Source organism: Pithys albifrons, chromosome 9, assembly GCF_047495875.1.
Source record: "Pithys albifrons albifrons isolate INPA30051 chromosome 9, PitAlb_v1, whole genome shotgun sequence".
In the NCBI taxonomy this organism is placed as follows: domain Eukaryota; kingdom Metazoa; phylum Chordata; class Aves; order Passeriformes; family Thamnophilidae; genus Pithys; species Pithys albifrons.
This window is the reverse complement of record NC_092466.1, coordinates 37173850-37196157: the sequence shown is the minus strand read 5'-3', so window position 1 is coordinate 37196157 and position 22308 is coordinate 37173850. Positions and strand designations below refer to the sequence as shown.

At 50.2% G+C, this 22308-nt stretch overlaps 1 protein-coding gene across 1 annotated transcript in view; it reads right to left on the bottom strand.

Annotated features, from left to right (window-relative positions):
- PCDH15 (protocadherin related 15) overlaps positions 1-22308 on the bottom strand; it is a 432606-nt gene that overhangs the window by 99226 nt on the left and 311072 nt on the right. Inside the window, exons 22-24 of the mRNA XM_071563312.1 lie at positions 17290-17406; positions 3836-3976; positions 1926-2038 (exon numbers count right to left, since the gene is read on the bottom strand). Of these exons, the coding sequence (XP_071419413.1) occupies positions 1926-2038; positions 3836-3976; positions 17290-17406 (371 nt within the window). The remainder of the gene's footprint in view (positions 1-1925; positions 2039-3835; positions 3977-17289; positions 17407-22308) is intronic.

The window sequence follows — 22308 nt, the reverse complement described above, 5'->3', positions numbered from 1 at the left end:
ATGTTTGAGAGGCTCTCAGAGCTGAATCAGAAAGTTCTGGTGTTGTTTTCATGTCGTTTGTGACACAGAAGAAAACAAGGAACTGCCTTTGCTGCCCCCCAAAGATTTCCAGTGTTTTTTTAAGACAGAATTTCCCAGGAAGGGAGCTGTGCTGTCCCTTTGGAAAGAGAAGTCAAGGCTGTCCAGCTGATCCTGAGGAGGCCACAGGGAGGAAAAGACAACATGGGTTACTCAGTTGGCACTTAAGAGTATTAGGGAACACTTTTCACTGCATGGATTCTTCACTGTGGTGAAAAGACATTCCCACCTCCTGGGATAAAACTGGACTCAAAGTGGGCTCAGGAATCCCACAGTGGTTTGGGTTGGAAGGCACCTTAAAATCCATCTTGTTCCAACCCCTTGCTGTGGGCAGGGACACCTCCCACCAGCCCAGGCTGCTCCAAGCCCTGTCCAACCTGACCTTGGACACTCCCAGGGATGGGGCAGCCACAGCTGCTCTGCCCAACCTGTGCCAGGGCCTGCCCACCCTCCCAGGGAAGGATTCCTTCCCAATATCCCATCTAACCCTACTCTCAGTTTGAAGCCATTCCTCCTGTCCTGTCACTCTGAGGCACAGCCCCTCTCCTGCTTCCCTGTACCCCCTTCAGACCCTGGAAGGTGCTGGGAGGATCTCCACACAACCTTCTCCTCTCCAGGCTGAACATTCCCAGCTCATCCCCACAGGGAATGTCCTCCAGTGCTCTCAGTAACTTGGTGGCCTCCTCTGGACTTGCTCCAAAGCTCCACCAGCAACCTGCATGCCCTGACAGATCTGAAATGACAGTCACAATGGACACCCTTTTATCTGCTGCATTACCTCAGTTACACTCCATCCCCTTGAAGATCCCTAAGAAACTGTAGGGAGCAACAGGAATAATCTCTCTGTCTTGAAAAATCCTACAGCAAAGGATTATAATTAAATGCACAGTGGCACTGTTCCTTCAGATCCTGTATTTGTTTCAAGATTGAAGACAAAATGAGGGGAGGACTGGTGCTATTTTTCTGTTTTTCATATCTTAAGGTATTGCTTCAAAATACTAATCATGAGGATAAATATCATGAGGATGAAGAGAATGCAGACCATGAATTTTTGTCTAAACTCCTTGAAACAGCTGAGCAAACCCCCTTATTAGGGCCTGCTGAAGACAACTTAGGTTCAGCTTCAGTTCTCTCATTTCCTGCAGCTCTTGGATTTGAAAATAACTCCACAAACCCCATTGGCACCATGAGCACATATTGCAGCCTCTTGTACCTTGGGGCTGGTTGCACTGACCCTGTTACTCACTTCCTATTATTCTACAGATGTCAAATGTATCACTTCCTATTATTACAGAGATGCCAAATTAATGAACATGTTCTCTGGAACAAAAGTGAACAAAGTAATCAGTGTGGAACAGGCTGATTTTTTTTTGTTGGTTTTTTTACTCAATTTTAAGACAATGAGGTTGAAGATATTAAATTGTCAGAGGGTAAACTTTATCAAATGATGCCTCTGCAGTAATAATAACTATCATCTGAACTTCTAATGTCAAAGAGGTCCAGTCTGAGCTCTCTAATGGCTCCCATAACAGTGCAGAGGATCCAAACACATCCCAGTGGGCTGGAGGGAGGTTAACCAAGAGCCCTGGTGATCCCAGCCACAATTCCAAGGCACAGAAGTTGCTGTTTATCCAACTGAGCAACACTTCCAGCAGCTCCTTAGCCCCCAGTTTCCAGCAAACCTTTCCTCACTGTCACTGTCACCCACAGCCCAGATCTTTCCCCCTGGAGACAACCCACTGAGACTCAAACTGCACCACAAGGAGGTTTTGCAGCCACCTCTGTCAGAGCAGCATTTGAGCAGGACCTCCAAAGCAGCAGGTCCACGTGGCTGAGTGAAGCTGTACCTGTACTCATCCTGGGTGAAGCGAGGGATGACCGAGGGCTGCAGCACAGCCACTTCCACCGTGGTGCTGTTGGACTTCACGGGGTCGCCGTCGTCGTAGGCGATGACCACCAGCTGTCAACGACAGAGAAAAGCACCCACTGAGGACACACAGGACACTTGGCAGGTTGACTTGAAGCAACAGTTGTGTTTGCAGGGGCTGACAAAGCAGGTGAGATCATAACTGGTGTGAGAAGGAAACATGGAGGGAAGAGGTGACAGCCACCCATGGGCTGAACCCTCTGCTGGAACACAAACAGAGCTGCCCTCTGCAAATACCTCTCCAAATCACCACCTTCAAGGGCATTTTCCAGGGGGTTCCCTGGGTATGATTCAAATCATACCTTACTCCACAGAAACTCAACTCCACAAGACCAGTAACAGCACAACAGCAATTTAAGGCTCAGTGGTTTTGCATTAAAGCCCTTGAGCACAGCAGCTCCCAAACTATCCACCTGTGCAGTAACAACTTTCTTTGCATGACACTCTTACAGAGTTCTCCCCAAATTTCTACGCTGACAGCACTGATGAAAAGGAACTTTGAAGGAATGAGGGTTCCTTCACCTGCCTCCTTGTTTCTCCTGCCTTCCCAACATCCATTCAGGACACCCTTGAAATCAGAATGGCAAGAAAACACATATCAGGAAAAAATAATAACGAAATCAAGGAACAAACAACATTGAAATTTCACATCTTTCTCCAACTGAAGGTTGGACTTGATGACCTTGGGGGTCCTGTGATACAAAGCTAAAGTAAACAATAAATAACAGTGGAGGAAAATGGACACCACACACAGACCAATGTGATCAAGTGAATGCAAACCTTATGACACACTACACATGGTTTATGAAGGGTTAAAGCTACGTTCTGTTGGCTAAATTGAACCTCACACCATTTAACTGCAAATTTCCATTGGTTGTAATCCATATCTCACAAGTCCAATGTTTTGATGAACTCATCCTGACGGTTTTCAGAAACACCTCTGGGTGTGCTGTGAGAAACCTGAGGAGTTCTCATGAGAAACCTCTGGGGAGCTGCTAAGAACTCCTGGGGAGTGAACCCTCCTCCTACACTCTGCAGCAGCTGTAACTTCGTTTATTCTTAGCTGCTTTCAGTCTGACAGGGTCTGATATAGATCTGAATTGCTCACCCTTGATTTTTCTGTGCCTACACAAAACAACAAAGGAGAAACACGAAGGAGGAAAGAAGTCCCACCAAAGGCAAGGAATATGAGTGTGTGTTATGGGTTCACCCAGGTGGGCCTAGATTTGAGCTCTGGAGTTTGGACTAGGCCGAAGCTGTCAGCTGACCTGAGCTGGGCTGAGCCAACAGCTGACCTCTTGTAGCCAGTAATTTTGTATTCCATCCCACATTATGACATCATCTCCAGGGAAGCAGGAACCAGTGTGGGAGTGGTTAAGGCAGTTGCTTCTCAGCCTCCTCTTGGGAGGACGCACGATGCTGTCCCAGGGGGGATGGAGAGGACCAGGCCCACCACTGGCTCACAGGGTACCTCAGGAAAGTAAAATGTGTTCTTCTGGGTCTCTCCTTTCTGCTTGGGTTTGTCTCCCTGGGGAATAAGGTTTTTCTTAAGTAATGTGTAGTTAGGACAGTAGAATTTGTGTGTTCGTTAAGAAGTTGAGGTGGGGAACTTGTTGTTGCAGACTTGTGTGAGTGTATATTTGTACTCTCTTCTAATTGTCTCTTTCTTTCTGTGAAAAATATATGTAGATTTAGTATAAATGCAGTTTGAAGTGTTTTTTTTTCTTTCCCCTCTCTTTTCCTCCCTTTCCCTGGTGTTAGGAGGGAGGCTTTTCTCTCTGTGCTTGGGGGGGTTGGCAGTTGCTTATCTCAAACCAAGAGAGTGTGTACCTTGAACACCGTGCTGGGCTCCTCGTTGAGGTTCACTCTGGTCACCACACGTCCTGAGTCTTCCTCCACGTCAAAGATGCTGGCGCTGTAGGGGAACTGCACCACGTCCACCTTGTAGCGCACTCGGCTCGCTGGGGTGCCCTGCAAGGCAAGGGCAGGGCAGCTGCAGCACCTCTGGGTCTGACACAGCTCAGGGAGGGCTCGATGCTGAGAGCAGCACCAACAAACCCGGCTGCTGGTCTCCCTTGTGCTTGGGGTGCTGAGCTTTCCCCTGTATGCCCCTGTGGGGGGATAGCCCTGATAACCTCTAGATGGTTTAAGGGGAACAGCTCAGCCCCTGGAAGGGCTCTCAGGAATCACTGCCAGGGGACAGAGAGACTCCAGAGTATCCCTGAAATGCTTAAGTCGCATTGATGGGGTTACCAAAGAATGGAGTGTCATGGCATGACATGGTCCTTCTTCCCTGCACCCTGTGACACCCTGCAGAGACCCAGGGAGCCACCCCTCAGGCACCTGTCTGTCACCCCCAAAATATTGACTGTAATCACTCAACCTACCTAAAGGAAAAAAGGGTATAAAAAGAGATTGGGCATGAGCAAAAACTGGGGAGAAAACTTCCACCATCTCTGGGAGGGCAACCCACGAGCTCTCCTGTCTCCCCACCCCATGGGACACTGCAGGGGTGAGCAACCAATCCTTACTCTGTTTTCCTGTGCCTTACTGATTAATTTGCTAGAACTCACTGTGATTTAAAGAAAGCCTAGATATTGATGGTAAAGCACAATTTTATTACAGCTTGGCCAGAGCTGGAGACACACAGGGAGCTCAGGCCCCCAAATACGTGTCTATTATGTATGAAAATCAAGTGATCTTTATACAGGCAGCTTCAAATATCCATCACACACACTCATTAGGTTTACATATGTTTTATATGTTATATAATATCATATCATATCAATTTAAACATACTTTCTTCTACCTCTCCACTCAGGTTTCCACCCTATTGCTGTGGTGATGACAAGGTGCTAAAAGGGCTTCTCTTACCAGCCTTTTATTTAAGCAGGCTCCTAATTCCCCTTTTCTCAATTGTCCACATTTAAGGCACACTTAAGTCCTTTTATTTTGCCTGCTACCAGTTACATTTTGCAAAGTCACTGTGAACATATGTCCCAGCTCAGCAGGTGGGACCAGCTATCACTGTGTGGGGGTGATCAAAGCTGTGTATTCTACCCCCTCTATTCATTCCCCAAGGACAATGGGCCATTAGCAGCAGCTGCCCAGGGAGTCATTGGCACCTTCACACCCAGCCTGAGGGGGTGTGGCTGCCAATGGGCCATCAACAGCTCAACACCCCCTGGCTCCCAGAGTTAATCACCCATTGTGTGAGTCCCCGCCCAGGGGGAGGGACTGGGTGCTCCCTGAGGGTACATAAGTGGTGGGTAAGAAGACTTTGGGGACCACTTGTTGGATCCAGAGCAGCAGCAGGACCTCGACAGCAGGAGATCACCGCTCTCGCCCAGACCACAGCCCTCGCCTGCACCAACAGGTTGTTCACTTCCTTTTGCTCTGGACTTGGGGGAACCACAGGGGTCTCAGCACAAGGGCAAACAAACCCCCTTGGGTTTGTGCCCCAGGACACTGGGTTATACTGCTGGGGTTTGTGAGTTGTAAACAATTTCTCTTTGTGTCAGTGTATTTATTGTAATATCTTTCATTAAATTGTAGCTCTGACTTATAATCTCTCTTGTGGTGGGTCCATTTCCCCTGCTGGTTCACCTTTAAACCAGCACAACATATTTAAAAATTTTTATGCTATCATTTTTTTGTCCCTGTTTCAGCCGGGTGTATAAATGTTGGTGGGAAGCAGCTCTGTTCTTCCTGTTGCTTTTGCTTTGGGTTACTGAGTGTTTAAACGTGGGGTTGAGCTGTTGTGTTTCTGGTTAGTAATCCTCTGTTAGTTAAGTTTGTCATGGGAGGGGTAACACTGCTGGAGTTGCCTGTAGAGTGTGTTTTGTGCTGGTTTCTTTTGTTTTTTTTGTCATCAATTAAATATAACCACGCAGCTAAGTGTTATCATTGACTAAGAAATCCATATAGTCATTGTCACATACTTGTATAAATCAAAGCTATTTCAGGAGCTGGTACAGAGAAAGTGATTTTTCTTGCTGTTAAGTGTGGTCCATAAACTGAGTATCAAAGAGCTTTCCAGGCAGTTGCTGTGCTGTGCTGTCCCTTTAGGTGAGATGCAGACAGGCTGATCTGGGTTAGATAAAGCTTTGATGTTCTGGGATGCTCATAGTTAATAATTCCTCCCTGGCTGAAGTGTGCTCCTCATAGGAAAGTCAAACACCTTTCCAGCCTGTGTTGATGGGCAGTGCTGGGCTCATAAAGCTTTGATTGTTCCCAGGGCACTTATAGCCAGTAACTTTACAATAATACAAGAGTGGGATTGATGGGGGGGAGGAGAAAGGGGAACTTATGCTTGTTTTACTTGGGGTTTAGGCTTATTCTACATATGCTCATTTTGTTTATGCTTATCTACCTAGGGCTTATGATGATGCTTGTTTTCTTATTTTACTTATGCTCTTATTATAGAATTTGCTTAGTTGTATGAAATTCACTGTAGAACATGTAGCAAAACTCACACAGTGTCCTTGAAGGTGAGATACTAAGAGGCCCCAGAGCCTCTTGGACCAATTAAAATAGCCAGGATACCCCGTGAAACGAAGACAAATCAGAAAACATGACAGAAGAACAAGATAAGTCCAATTAGACCAGCTACAGTTGCCAACAAGTCTGGTTTGAAGCAGTTCTGAGCAAGAGGTAGAAAGTTCCCAGGAGGAAGACGTCTTACTTCATCCTCAAAGACCACCCGAGACCCCTGCCTTGAATTCCCCAGAGGAACAGCGCAGGTGCAAGGAGGAGCAGCACAGGGTGGAGAAAATGGAAATCAGTTCCTGAGACTCATTATAATAACCCAGCCTTCTCTAAGAAAATAATGTTTATGCATGAAAGAAAAAATAAATATGTGTAACTTGCTTGCATATAAACCAGTTGTTGACTCAACCAGGTGTGCATGTTGTGGAGGAGCCATCCCCCATGTGCCCTGGGCCAGAGTAAATGTACCTGTCTATAACCTCTCTGGATACAGGGCTTTTTATTCTGCAAAACAGGATAAGAAATCTTTGCATTTCTGCCCCTCCTTTTCACGTGACACCCTCCCAAAAATACTTTACATTGGCATCTGAGAGCAAGAAAAACAACCAGAGGTTTGGAAAGCAAAGAGTAGAACTCACCACCCACTGAAATTCTTAAACAGGAGATGGGCACAGCTGAAGGTTGGTTAAAACTCCTCTCAAAAACATTTTAACTTGTTCTATAATTCACAGCTGAAGGTTGGTTAAAACTCCTCCCAAAAGTATTTTAACTTGTTCTAGAACTCATTTAAGGGGGGGAAACTTTGCAGCAATACCAGAAATTGCAGCTTTGCAACGGGATTTTAAGCAGCCATGTAAGGAACCCTCCCCAGAGCTCAGCCCCTGTTGCAGGGACAGGGAACGGGCACAGGCAGCCCATGGGTGTGTCACAATCTGTGTGGAAGACCAAATCCAAATGGGAATCTGAAGCAGCATTGCCAGAGGGTGGAATAGAGGAATTTTTCAGATCAATAACTCAGTTTGTTCGAATCAAAGGCTGTTTATGTGATTTAATTGTTGGAACTCCACCTGCCTAAGGAAGGAAAGTTTATTGGGAAGAATGAAGTTTCTTAAAGTATCCATAATTCTCCAGTGACCCTATTCCAGCAGTCACCCTCAGGCACCTCAGAGTCACAGGAACACTGAGGCTGGAAAAGACCCTTAAGGTCACTGAGTCCAACCACTAACCCAGCAGTGCCAAGCCCACCACTAACAAATGTTCCCAAGGTGCCACAACTCCATGTTTTCTGAACACTTCCAGGGACAATGACCCCAAACCTCCCTGGGCAGCCCAGTCATAGAATTATCCAGGTTGGCAAAGCCCTCCCAGCCCCTGGAACCCACCCTGTGCCCGATGCCCACCTTGGCAAAGCCCTCCCAGCCCACAGAGCCCACCCTGTGCCCGATGCCCACCTTGGCAAAGCCCTCCCAGCCCATGGAGCCCACCCTGTGCCCGATGCCCACCTTGGCAAAGCCCTCCCAGCCCACAGAGCCCACCCTGTGCCCGATGCCCACCTTGTCCCCCAGTCCAGACCACTGAGAGTGCCACGGCCAGTCCTGCCTTGGACACCTCCAGGGCTGGGCACTCCAAACCTCCCTGGGCAGCCCTTGCCAAGGCCTGACCACCCTTTCCAGGCAGAAATTCCTGCTGCTGTGCCCCCTGCCCCTGCCCTGGCCCAGCCTGAGGCCGTGCCCTCTCCTCCTGTCCCTGTGCCCTGGAGCAGAGCCCGACCCCCTGTCCCGGTTCCCCCCTCCTGGCAGGGATTGCAGAGCCAGAAGGTGCCCCCTGAGCCTCCTTTTCTCCAGGCTGAGCCCCCCCAGCTCCCTCAGCTGCTGCTCCAGCCCCTTCCCAGCTCCATTCCCTGCCCTGCACACGCTCCAGCCCCTCAGGGTCTCTCCCAGGAGTGACCAGATCTGGTACAGCCCTCAAGGGGTCCCAGCACATGGATGGGCACTGCCCTGAGGCTCCTGCCATCCAGTACAAGGTGGAGATTCTCCCCAGCCCCCTTCTTGGTGCTCATATAGAAACATTTTTTAGCGTCCTTTATGGCAGTAGCCAGAGAAGTTCTAGCAGGTTTTTGGCCCTTTTTTGCTTCCACGCTCTCCAGGAACCTCCTGAAGTGTTTTCTCTCTGCTGTGCTGTATTTCCAGCAGGTATCTGGTAAGCTGAAGCCCCCAAGAGAACAAGGACTCATGATGGTGAGACTTTTCCCCAGCTACTTGTAGAACATTCCCTCTGCCTCCTCATCCTCTCTGGATGGCTTTGCAGAGACTCCCACCACGACCTCAGACCTTCCCCCTGGTTCCCTTTGCACACCCATGTCTGGGCAATGATTTCTCAGTCTCTGTGTCCTGCAGATGCAGACACTTGGGACATTCCAAATTCAAGTAAGTGATTTGCTAAATCTATTTGGGAGTAGGTTCACAGCAGCACTTAGAAACTCAGGTACTGTCATTGCCATCATTTCATTTCCTTAAATGCCTCTGAGTCTGGAGCTCGGATTGGGGTTTGACCTTTACATTGGATTTAAACAGCCCAAAGAGCTGAGCCCACACTTTCATTAGTGGCAAATTAGTGAGTCAATAACATGCTACAGTTGTTGCCATTGGGAATATATTCCATGTACCAAGCACAAGGAACCAGGACATTTCCTTTTGTGGACAGCAATGGAAGTGGCTCCAAAGTGTCTCCAGCCAACCAAGTCCTACCAACACTTTGATGATCCTCTTGGAGGCCTCCAAGGAGCTCCAGCCCAGGCAGGGTTTGGTAACAAGGCAGAACCAGCACCTCTGATCACCCAGAACTGGCACTGCCACACTTGTTTTGTATCCAGCAAAGTAATGTCTGGAAGATCAAGGTAATAATTAAAAGCACTTCCCAGGCACACAGAGGGCAACTCCTGGAAAACAGGAGGAATTCCGTGGCATAACAGAGGCCATTAACAAACTTCCTCCTGGCATTCTCTGCTTCGGTCATTCCCTTCAACGTCCTAATTAAGAGCAAATTACCTGCTGAACGCCAGTCTATTTGGTCTCAGAGCGATGGTCCTCACATTTGCCTGGAAGACTACGAGCTCTCATCATCATTAAACCTGCACACAGCAGGTAATTTGGTATTAAATAAACAAAAATCTCATCAGGTTATTGTTCCTGATCTGCCTATCAAGCACACCTCGCTCCTGCCATCTCTGAAAAATAACAAAGCAGGGATTTATTTTTTATTTACAATACTGTGGCACCGATGTAATTAGAGAAGCCCCCAGAGAGATTTCCCAGGGAGATCTCTCCAGAAGCAAGTTTTAATTATCTGAAATATTAATCATCTTTTGCCTCTGCTCTAAATTAATTTAGAAACATTATTATGTCTTCAGCAAAACTTGATGATATTCTCGAATAAACCACAGAGCAAGGATTGCACTTGGCAGGAACCACATTCATTCTCTGAAGGCAAAGTTTCCCTGAGCCTTCAGGACTAACAGGAAACTTTAAAAAAGCTCTGCCAAGTCCAATTATTTCTTTCATGGTTTGTTATTCCATAAATTCTAATTTGCTGTGGGAGACAACGTTCATTTGTGGCACAGCTGAGAGGGATGGACAGGACCCCAATGCTGAGGTTGGATATGAGGCTGCTCCTGGCAAAGGGGCCATGGATGAGGCTCATGGGCACTGCCCAGATAACTGCCAGGAGAGGCTGCAGGGAAACTGCACTGCAGTAAAGCCAGGAAAGATGGAGAAAAAGGGAAATACAGCCATTTCTGGGGGTTTTCACACATATTTCTGCAGCAACGCAAGAGGAAGCCAGGAATTGCTACTTCCACTCTCCTGGAGATGCTCCAGAGCTGGATCCCTCTGCTCTGGAGCCAGGCTGGGGGAGCTGGGGGGGCTCACCTGGAGAAAAGAAGGCTCCAGGGACACCTGAGAGCCCCTGCCAGTGCCTGAAGGGGCTCCAGGAGAGCTGGAGAGGGACTGGGGACAAGGCATGGAGGGACAGGACAAGGGGAATGGCTTCCACTGCCAGAGGGCAGGGACAGATGGGATAGTGGGAAGGAATTCCTGGCTGTGAGGGTGGGCAGGCCCTGGCACAGGCTGGGCAGAGAAGCTGTGGCTGCCCCATCCCTGGGAGTGTCCAAGGCCAGGTTGGAGCCACCTGGAACAGTGGGAGGTGTCCCTGCCCATGGCAGGGAGTCAGATGGGATGAGTTTTAAGGACTTTTCCAACCCAAACCATTCTGGGATTCCACAATTTTCCTACAGGATACAATCACACCTACCTAGAAGCATTTCCAGCCTCCTTTAGTTCTGGAAGCACCACTGCAGCACCCTCAGAAATGCAGCATTCCAGTGGCTCCCCAGGCACACAAAGCCCCTGCAAAGTCACCCATCTCACACAGGGCACCTGCTGGCACCTCCCACCAGTTCTGCCTCTGTCCTTTGTGTCCTCGACACAAGAGATGGTGGGGAAATCAAAGAGGGTCAATGGGGCTGTTCCAGGAAAGAAGGGAAGGAGTTCAGAGTGGAAAAACAATCACAGAACCACAGTTTGGGTTTGGGTTGGAAGGACAAGGTGCTGACTGACCACAGTTTGGGTTTGGGTTTGGGTTGGAAGGACAAGGTGCTGACTGACCACAGTTTGGGTTTGGGTTGGAAGGACAAGGTGCTGACTGACCACAGTTTGGGTTTGGGTTGGAAGGACAAGGTGCTGACTGACCACAGTTTGGGTTTGGGTTGGAAGGACAAGGTGCTGACTGACCACATTTTGTGGAAACATGTCCAGCAAAATGGACTAGATTTCAAGGACCAGAGTGGGGTTTCAGGGTCCAGTGTTCGTATCTTCTGAAACATTAATTTACATTCTCAGTCACTGCAAATAAAAGGTGAATTAAAACTGGAAAAGAAAGGAGGAACTGGTAAGGATTTCAACTCAAGAGAGCCCTGCAAACCTTGCTCTGGCCTTTAGTGGAAAGGTTTTCACTGGTTTCTGTTTTAATTGACATTTCACCAAGGTCCTGAAGGAATAACTGTCAGAGGTCTCCTATGCCTTCAGGCCAGGAGGTTTTGACCACTTTAAAATCCACAGGTCAAAATAAAAACATAACAAAATATCTCCTTGGAAGCATTTGAGTACAGCCCAGGTTACTTCTGGTTTAAGTGAGCAAAATCCAGGGGTTTTTTCAAACAAACAGTTACATTCTAATGATGGTTGAAGGTTTTAGGCATCAGTTAAATAAAGAAATCACACATCTTCATCCTCAGATATTCATCTGTGTCCCAGTTCAGCAGGAGGGACCAGCTAACCCTGTGTGTGGGTGATCAAAGCTGTGTATTCTACCCCCTCTATTCATTCCTCAAGGAGTGCTGGTGAACGGAGCTGCATCCAGCTGGTCACCAGTGGTGTTCCCCCGGGGTCTGTGTTGGGTCCAGTCCTGTTTAACATCTTTATTGATGATTTAGATGAGGGGATTGAGTCCATCAGCAGCAAATTTGCTGATGACACCAAGTTGGGAGGGAGTGTCGACCTGCTGGAAGGCAGGAGGGCTCTGCAGAGGGATCTGGAGAGACTGGAGAGATGGGCTGACTGCAATGGGATGGAGTTCAACAAGGCCAAGTGCAGGTCCTGCCCTTTGGCCACCCCAACCCCCTGCAGCGCTCCAGGCTGGGCACAGAGTGGCTGGAGAGCAGCCAGGCAGAGGGACCTGGGGGGACTGAGGGACAGGAAGCTCAACAGGAGCCACCAGTGTGCCCAGGTGGCCAAGAAGGCCAATGGGATCCTGGCCTGGATCCAAACTAGCGTGGCCAGCAGGCCCAGGGCAGTGACCCTTCCCCTGGACTCTGCCTTGGGGAGGCCACACCTTGAGTGTTGTGTTCAGTTCTGGGCCCCTCAGTTGAGGCAAGAGATTGAGGGGCTGGAGCGGGGCCAGAGAAGAGCAACGAGGCTGGAGAAGGGACTGGAGCACAAGTGCTGTGGGGAGAGGCTGAGGGAGCTGGGGGTGTTCAGCCTGGAGAAGAGGAGGCTCAGAGGTGACCTCAGCACTGTCTGGAACTGCCTGAAGGGAAGTTCTGGCCAGGTGGGGGTTGGTCTCTTCTCCCAGGCACTCAGCAATAGGACAAGGGGGCACGATGGGCTCAAGCTCTGCCAGGGGAAATTGAAGTTGGAGAGCAGAAAGAAATTCTTTGCAGAGAGAGTGCTCAGACATTGGAATGGGCTGCCCAGAGAGGGGGTGGATTCCCCATCCCTGGAGGTTTTTCAGCTGAGCTTGGCCGTGGCACTGAGTGCCATGATCTGGTAAAGGGACTGGAGTTGGACCAAGGGTTGGACTTGATGATCTTGGAGGTCTTTTCCAACCCAATCCATTCTATGATTCTATGACAATGGGCCATTAGCAGCAGCTGCCCAGGGAGTCATTGGCACCTTCACACTCAGCCTGAGGGGGTGTGGCTGCCAATGGGCCATCAACAGCTCAGCACCCCCTGGCTCCCAGAGTTAATCACCCATTGTGTGAGTCCCCGCCCAGGGGGAGGGACTGGGTGCTCCCTGAGGGTACATAAGGGGTGGGTAAGACCCTGGGAACTTCTCATTGGATCCAGAGCAGCAGCAGGACCTCGACAGGAGGAGATCCCCGCTCTCGCCCAGACCACAGCCCTCACCTGCACCAACAGGTTTTTCTTTTCCTTTTGCTCTGGACTTGGGGGAGCCACAGGGGTCTCAGCACAAGGGCAAACAAACCCCCTTGGGTTTGTGCCCCAGGACACTGGGTTATACTGCTGGGGTTTGTGAGTTGAAAGCAATTTCCCTTTTGTGTCAGTGATTTTAGTGTAATATTATTATTAAATTTTAGCTCTGACTTATAATCTCTCTGGTGGTGAGTTCATTTCCCCTGCTGGTTCACCTTTAAACCAGCACAATTTGTTTGTTCACACCTGGAAGAGACACAAAGCTGCAAACAATTCACTGCGTGGAGATTTGATGGGGGAGTTTTTGTAAATAAAACCAAGATAAACTTTCATCCCCATCTCCAATAAATGAAGTACTGATGGGTTAATTTAAGGTCACAAACTCACTCTTACCCCTTCTGACAGCACATCACAGTCACTGGTGACACTTCCACACCTCCATATGCACTAAGGGTCTAAATAATTTAGGAAATGATAATAGGAAATAATTTAGGAAATACACATTGAAAACTGAGACTTATTCCAATTAGTGATGTTCTTATTAGACCTGCCCTGATAATCAGGCATATTTTAAAGCTACAATTATTTTCTTAATAGACACACATTTCTTTTCCTGAACTGATAAAATAAATGTATTAGCACTCTGCAAATAAGATTCCAACAGGTTAAAAAACCCCAAGCCACACAAGTGAAATATTGATGATAACTAAAAATATTCCATCCCTAAAGGCAAGTTCAGAGGAAGGTCCCTTTGCTGAGCAGAGAAAAGGTTGTGTGTTTTTCAAACCAATTTGTGGTGAATTCATATCAAACACTCTGTGACCCCACTGAATGTCAAAGGCAGCTGCAAATAAATAGAGATTTTCCAGTAGCACTGAACATTTAAACAGGTTGGCTCAGGCAGAAAAAGAAACAAAGCCATTTCTGCCTGATAATTTTTACTTTGAAAAGAAAGAAGATGAGAGACAAAACTCTCAGCCATTAGTTTGAAATAAAACCCCCTTTCAAATCCTATTATAAAAGCTCCCCTCCATGGCTGGCTGAGTTTTATGGCCATTGCTTTCATTAAATGCTGCAGGGCAGCTTCATTTTTGTCTTCATAAAAAACCAAACAAAAGCAACAAGTGTTCATGTGATAGTGTGAGAGAAATGGTAGAAAAAGGAGAGAGTTCAGTCGGGTTTGGGGGTTTTTAAAATGCAAAAGTGGAGCAGAAATGCTGATTGCACAGGACAGAGAATTATGAACATGCACTAACAAGTTGCAGGATGTTTTGTTTCCTCCAAGAACTCAGTGGTACCTTAGTCTTCAAAATTTAGGTCCAGGGATGATGAAATGGAGCTTCTATCAGAACAGTGAACAGAGACCAAAATACCTTGCTGAAGGCAACAGGCAATATTAAGCAAAAGCTGCACAAAGAATAAGTTCCAACTGACTTTCCAGCCCCAGTGAACAATTATTTACTTTCTGTCCCTGCTAACCCACTTATGTCACAATTGCCATGGCTTAGGAATCCATCCCCTTGCCTGGTTTCATCGATCCTGGACACTCTTTCCTGCAGGCTGTGCTCACAGCACAGTGGGATAAACGTGCCAGGAGCAAATCCCCATCCCTGGAAGTGTCCAAGGGCAGGTTGGACAATCTTGGAGCAACCTGGGCTGGTGGGAGGTGGTGGGGAAGGTGGGCTTTGGATCCCTTCCAATCTAACCCATTTTAGGACTCTGTGAAGTCCATAATGGTGCAAGGGGCAGAGACAGATCCACAGGACTGGGAGTAATGAATTTAATAGTCCAGATTTTTACCATGGCAATCAATAAAAAAAACTCAACAAAACAACACAGTTTTAAGTCACACACAGCCAGATCACTCTGATGTGACTCCATGTGTCACGTGGGCACAATTTCCTTCTAATATCCCCCAGAAATCTTCCCACTTGGATCTCCTTTTCTGCTCTGCAATCCCCAGGCTATTGCAGCAAACATAGAAAAGAGGCAGGAAAGGTGATGGTAAAAGTCATACCCAGAGTACAATCAGATAGTCTTTAAATCATCTTAAAGATTATTTCCCAGCAAACACCTTTGAGATGTGATAATCCAACCTCCTTGCCCTGCAAATCACTGGTTTGAACAGTGAGTGAGGTGGGCATGGACTCCTGGAGCCCAAGGAACAGGGAAGGGGGGTGGGCAGAAGCACTGGGCTGCTGCAGAGCACAAGGACAGGGGGAGCAAGAGGTCTGCAGGACACAGAAACATGGGCCTTCAGTCAGCCTTCTGAGGGGCCACAGGGGAATTCTACAGGTCAGGTGTCTACAAAGCTTCCAGAGACACATTCCCTCGCTCAGGGATGATGGTTCGAGTCCAGCAAAGCACCAGGAGAGGTGGGTGCAAGCCTGGTCGTTAACCTTGCATACCCCTGATCCCAGAGGCATGGAATGGTTTGGAAGGACCTACAAGACCATAATTCCAACTTGCTGCTGTGGGCAGGGACACCTTCCAGTAGAGCAGCTTTTTTCCAAGCCCTGTCCAACCTGGCCTTGAACACTGCAGGGATGGGGCAGCCACACCAGACCCTCCCAGGGGCTGCATCTTGGTACCTTCAGAGCAACTTCCTGATTTCTAAGACTCCCATCATCTGCAGATCCACCTCAGGTTTGTCAGGAACTCAGGCCAGTCTCCTTCCCTGTGGTCAAGCTATTTGACTTGGAGCTGAAGGTTTGAATCCTTCCAGCTGTGCAGCAAACAGAGCACTCTAACATCCCATGGAAAGGCTTTTCCTGGCAGCACTGGCCAGGCTGGACAGGGGCTTGGAGCAACCTGGGCTAGTGGAAGGTGTCCCTGCCCACGGCACGGGGTGGAACCACAAGAGCTTCAAGGTTCCTTCCAACCGAAATCATCCTGTGGTTCTACAATTCCAAGATTAACAAAACAAGATGCAGAGGGAGGAGAGCAGAAAACACATCATCTTTTTGTCTTTCACTCAAACTCATGCCCCACCACCTCCACAGTCCCCCTCAAACTGTCCAAGAGTGACCATCAAGGGACACCTCTGCCCAGTTGTTTTCTTTACTGCTCCAATGCTGCTTCTCTCCTCTGCTGCCTGTCCTTAAATACCCTGTCCACCATTAATTGTTATCCACTGTCAATTAACCACTATTAATAACCTACTTGATGACACTACTGGCTTTCCTACACTTCAAACAGACATTACTGCAGCTCTTCAGCTGTTCTGAAGAGCCCAGGTGCCTCCCAGATGAGGATTGTCCCACTGGCAGGGACCACCTGCAGGGAATGTGCTGCCTCTCCAGGTTTGGGGCAGCTGGTTTGTCCTTACAGAGACTCTGCTCTTGCCTTTCTGCCCTTGTGTGGTAAAAAAAATCACCACAGAGCATATTTGGCTGATTTGTGTTTGTGTTGTCATGTGCAAGGCACATCCTGAGGGTTGTTCTCCTTAATCTGCCACACTAACAATTAAAAATTAAACCTGCCTGCCAGGACAGCTTTGGCTTTTCTCGTCCTCTGGGTGTCATCTGGTCACTGATGTTCATCAGCCTCTGATTACAAGGATTGCCACTCCCCTGCAGAACAGCTCAGGAGTCAGGAATGTGTGCCCAGCCCTGCCAATCCAGGGCTCCACCAGGGACACAAATAAACCTTATCCCCCAAATGAGTGCCCTGGGTTCAAATCCTGGTTGGTGAGCTGTGCAGTCCCACACAGCCCTGGCATGGCTCAGACTGCAAATGCACCAAGACTGTGAAACCAGGGCAGTGACAACCTGCCAAAGCTCTTGTGTGTTGTCTCCTCTTTGAGCTGTGCCAAAGACAGGTCCAGTTTCCCTTCTCCATCCATGCTGGAAGTTGGACAGAGCGTCCTAAAACCCTCCCTGGCAGACAGGAGCTGTGTCAGTGCTTTTCCAGGTTCAGGAACCAGCTCTGTAAGTGCAGCCTCTGCCCAGAACACCAAAGGACAGGCTGACCTAAACCAAAGTCCCCTGTGACCTTCTCCCCATCACCTTGATTGATGGAAGGGAGTAAGGAGGGTTGAAGTGTTCCCCTCGTGGGTGTAGAGTATTAAAGGAAGCCTTTTGCTCACCGGGGGGTCCTGATCCTCAGCTGAAACCATGGTGATAACGGTGCCCTTGATGGCATCAGGAGCAACCATGCCCCTGTAGAGCTTCTGGCTGAAGACTGGGGAGTAATCATTCATGTCCTGCAAGACACAAGGGAGGGTTCAGCTCTGGGGGTCACACCAAAGCACAGACACGTTCACAAAAGGTTTTGTTGAGCTGTCCCCGACCACTCCTCCCTCCCTGGGAATTCTGCCAGTCATTCCCAGGCTCTCCCAATGCCACTGCCACCACACAAAGCCTGCACACAAGGAGAAGGAACCAAAGATTCATGAAACGTGTACAGGTGAGAGCTCAAGGGAAGGCAATTCTGCAGGAAAACAGTTTCAGAGGAGACAATTCCACCCCAGCTGCTCCTCATCCCCCAAACCCGTGAGCTGCTGTGCATTGATGGTGTTTGTTCCCTCTAATGTGCAATAAATTGAGGGGAACTAGAACGTCAGGTGAGCACCAACAGCCCAGGAGAGCCCAGGCTGGTGTTCCTCAGACTGATGTGTGCCATGATGAGAAGCTTCAGAGAGCCAATGTCAGTGCTGCAGAGTATCTTCACCCCTGTAGCTGCGTGCCCAGCTCTGTGTGTATATGTAGATCCATGTATAGACCCACCTGTGTGACAGATGCACCCTCACCCAAACCCAGGCCCTCTGGGAATGCCCAGGTTGGCACCACAGGAGATGCCATGGCTGGGTGCTGGTGGCTCTCAGTGACATGTAGCCCCAGGAGCCACCAATACGTAGAAGCCCAACCACCATCACAAGTTATTAAAAATCTCTTATTAAAGAGTCATTCACTCAGACTGTCATGACTTGTCTGAAAATAATTGTCAAAATTCACTCTAAGACTCCCCAAAACTGATCTGTATGTTCCTTTAATAAAATGAAAACTGTAAATCACAGTCTTTAGTAAAAAAAAATTATTTCTCTCTCTTTTTTTTTTTTCCTTTTGAGCCACCTTCCTCTCAGGAATGTGCCTGAGGACAGATTTAATCATTTTGTTTGCTACTCTTTGCATCATTTTGAGCATATGGATAACAGAGATTAAATTCTCAGGGCTTTTGTTTGCAGAAAAAATAACAGTCGTCACATGCCCTCGAGGGTGACTTTGCTGATCCACAAACACAGGATCACTGAGGTTGGCAAAGCTGTCCCAGCCCCTGGAGCCCACCCTGTGCCCAATGCCCACCTTGGCAAAGCCCTCCCAGCCCCAGGAGCCCACCCTGTGCCTGATGCCCACCTTGGCAAAGCCCTCCCAGCCCCAGGAGCCCACCCTGTGCCCGATGCCCACCTTGGCAAAGCCCCCCCAGCCCCAGGAGCCCACCCTGTGCCCAATGCCCACCTTGGCAAAGCCCTCCCAGCCCATGGAGCCCACCCTGTGCCCGATGTCCAACTTGGCAAAGCCCTCCCAGCCCATGGAGCCCACCCTGTGCCCGATGTCCAACTTGGCAAAGCCCTCCCAGCCCCAGGAGCCCACCCTGTGCCCGATGCCCACCTTGGCAAAGCCCTCCCAGCCCATGGAGCCCACCCTGTGCCCGATGTCCAACTTGGCAAAGCCCTCCCAGCCCCAGGAGCCCACCCTGTGCCCGATGCCCACCTTGGCAAAGCCCTCCCAGCCCCAGGAGCCCACCCTGTGCCCGATGCCCACCTTGTCCCCCAGCCCAGAGCACTGAGAGTGCCACGGCCAGTCCTGCCTTGGGCACCTCCAGGGCACTCCAAACCTCCCTGGGCAGCCCCTGCCAAGGCCTGACCACCCTTTCCTGTGAGAGAATTGTTTTCTGAAGTCACAGCTCAGATTTTCCATAGTTTCCACACTGGGTCTGTCACTCCACATCCAGAGACCTTATTTCTGAACAATTTTAAAACTTAATTTTATGTTCTCATGTCTAAAAGTATATGAAATTTGCATTTTAATATTTAATAGGCAATTTTTGCTGTTCTGACGTAGGTGCTTGTGATGAAGAGTTCACTTCCCACTTTCACGGAATCACAAAACAGGAACATTGGAAGGATCACAGTGGGGCATCTGGTGCCACCTCCCCCCCTCTCTGGGCTCTGCTCAGGGCTGGGGCACTGCCCAGCCAAGAAGTTCTTCCTCCTGCCCAGGTGGCACTTGCTGGGCATCAGTTGCTGCCCGTTGCTCTGGTGCCATGGCTGGGCCCCCCGAGCAGAGCCCGGGCCGTGCTCTGCCCCCTCCCTGCAGGCACTGCCAGCCCTGGGGAGGTCCCTGCCAGGCTCTGCTCTGGAGGCTGCCCAGCCCCAGCTCCCTCAGCCTTTGCTGCTGCCAGAGCTGCTCCAGGCCCTTCAGCATCTGCGCAGCCTGCGCTGGCCCCGCTGCAGGAGCTCCCTGGCCCTGCTGTGCTGAGGAGCCCGAGCTGGGCACAGCCCTGCAGCTGTGCCTGCCAGGGCTGGGCACAGGGGCAGCATCCCCTGCTGCCAGTGCCCTCCTGCTGCCCCCCAGCATCCCCTGCTGCCAGTGCCCTCCTGCTGCCCCCCAGCATCCCCTGCTGCCACTGCCCTCCTGCTGCCCCCCAGCATCCCCTGCTGCCAGTGCCCTCCTGCTGCCCCCCAGCATCCCCTGCTGCCAGTGCCCTCCTGCTGCCCTCCAGCATCCCCTGCTGCTCCCCAGCATCCCCTGCTGCCAGTGCCCTCCTGCTGCCCCCCAGCATCCCCTGCTGCCAGTGCCCTCCTGCTGCCCCCCAGCATCCCCTGCTGCCAGTGCCCTCCTGCTGCCCCCCAGCATCCCCTGCTGCCAGTGCCCTCCTGCTGCCCCCCAGCATCCCCTGCTGCCAGTGCCCTCCTGCTACCCCCCAGCACCCCCTGCTGCCAGTGCCCCTCCTGCTGCCCCCCAGCATCCCCTCCTGCCCTGCTGCCAGTGCCCTCCTGCTGCCCTCCAGCATCCCCTGCTGCCAGTGCCCTCCTGCTGCCCCCCAGGGCCCCATTGCCCTCCTTGTCCCCAGGGCTCACTGCTGGTCAGGGACAGCTGGTTGCCCACCAGGACCCCCAGGTTCTTCTCCAGCAGGTCCCCCCAGCCTGTGCTGGTGCTTGGGGTTGTCTCTGCCCATGTGCAGGCCCTGCCCTGGCCCCTGTGGAATTGCAGGCAGTTCCTCTGTGCCCTTCTCTCCAGCCTGGGCAGCCCTTCCGAGAGGGGCAGAGCCCTCTGGGCTCGCTGCTCCTCCAGCTTTGTGTCACAGCCAAGGGAGGAGGCACCGACCCTGCCTGGCACCAGTGGGGCAAGTCCCACAGCCCTGGGCCAGCACTGAGCCCTGGGGGCACCACCAGTGACAGGCTCCAACCAGTCCCTGTGCCAGTGATGCCCACCCCTGGGATCTGCTGTCCAGCCAGTTCTCAGGCCATGGCACTGCCCACTCATCCTGCCCTCCTTTGCTGGCACTCTCCTAATATGGCATTTCTAGAAAATGAGAGCTCTGGTTTTATTCCTTCCTGTTGCTCTGTCTCTTGTAGCCCTTGACCTGAAGCAATGGCTTCATTCCACCACACCAGACTATGGAGCAAACCAGTCTGGGGACACAGAAATAGGAGAAAAAGCAGTTATAACAAGAGAGAGACAAAGGAACACAAAACTAATGCTGGTAATAAGAAGAGGTGGACACAACAGAAAATATGTAGGTACCTCAGAGGCCCCTTGAGGCAGAAATACTTAAAATATGTGTTTAGGAACACATATTTTATATATACCAGGGAAAGGCTGGTCCTGGCTCTGTTAAGGAACCCTGTGGGCACAGCAATGGTTTCCAAATGCTAAATCCTAATAACAAGCACACCACTTGAACTGGCACGACGTTGCTGTTCCCAGCACTGGGACTGTGTGTTTGCCAACGGGCACCACGGGCACTGGGAGCAAGAGACTGAGCCCTCCCAGACACACCAGGACTGGCTGCTGCTTCGGGGCAAGGGGAGAAGTTATGAAAGCAGCCAAAGGAACCTGAGAACTGGGAGAAAAGAGAGATCAGCCTGCTGGAGGCAGCAAGGAGAAATGAATGCCATTTGTACTGTTCCTCCTTGGTAGTGCCAGAATGGATGCAACAATTATCTCTCTCTACAATTCCCTGAAAGGAGGTTGGAGCCAAGTGAGGATTGGGCTCTTCTCCCAAGGAACAAGAGACAGGAGCAGAGGAAATGGCCCTGAGTTGGGTATCATAGGTTCAGGTTGGATACTGGGAAATACTTCTTCACCAAAAGGATGGCCATTAGAAGGGACTGCCCAGGGCAGTGGTGCCCTTGTCCCTGGAGATGTCCCAAAGTCCTGTGCATGGGTGTCCTAGTTCAGCAGGAGGGACCAGCTAACCCTGTGTGGGGGTGATCAAAGCTGTGTATTCTACCCCCTCTATTCATTCCCCAAGGACAATGGGCCATTAGCAGCAGCTGCCCAGGGAGCCATTATCACCTTCACACCCAGCCTGAGGGGGTGTGGCTGCCAATGGGCCATCAACAGCTCAACACCCCCTGGCTCCCAGAGTCAATCACCCATTGTGTGAGTCCCCGCCCAGGGGGAGGGACTGAGTGCTCCCTGAGGGTACATAAGTGGTGGGTAAGAAGACCTCGGGTACTTCTCGTCGGATCCAGAGCAGCAGCAGGACCTCGACAGCAGGAGATCACCACTCTCGCCCAGACCACAGCCCTCGCCTGCACCAACAGGTTTTTCTTTTCCTTTTGCTCTGGACTTGGGGGAGCCACAGGGGTCTCAGCACAAGGGCAAACAAACCCCCTTGGGTTTGTGCCCCAGGACACTGGGTTATACTGCTGGGGTTTGTGAGTTGAAAGCAATTTCCCTTGTGTGTCAGTGTTGTTATAATAATATTATTATTAAATTTTAGCTCTGACTTATAATCTCTCTCGGGGTGAGTTCATTTTCCCTTGCTGGTTCACCTTCAAACCAGCACAATGGGGCACTTGGGGACACAGTTCTGTGTGAACACCACGGGGCTGGACAATGGTTTGACTCAATGCTCTTACAGGTCTTTTCCAATC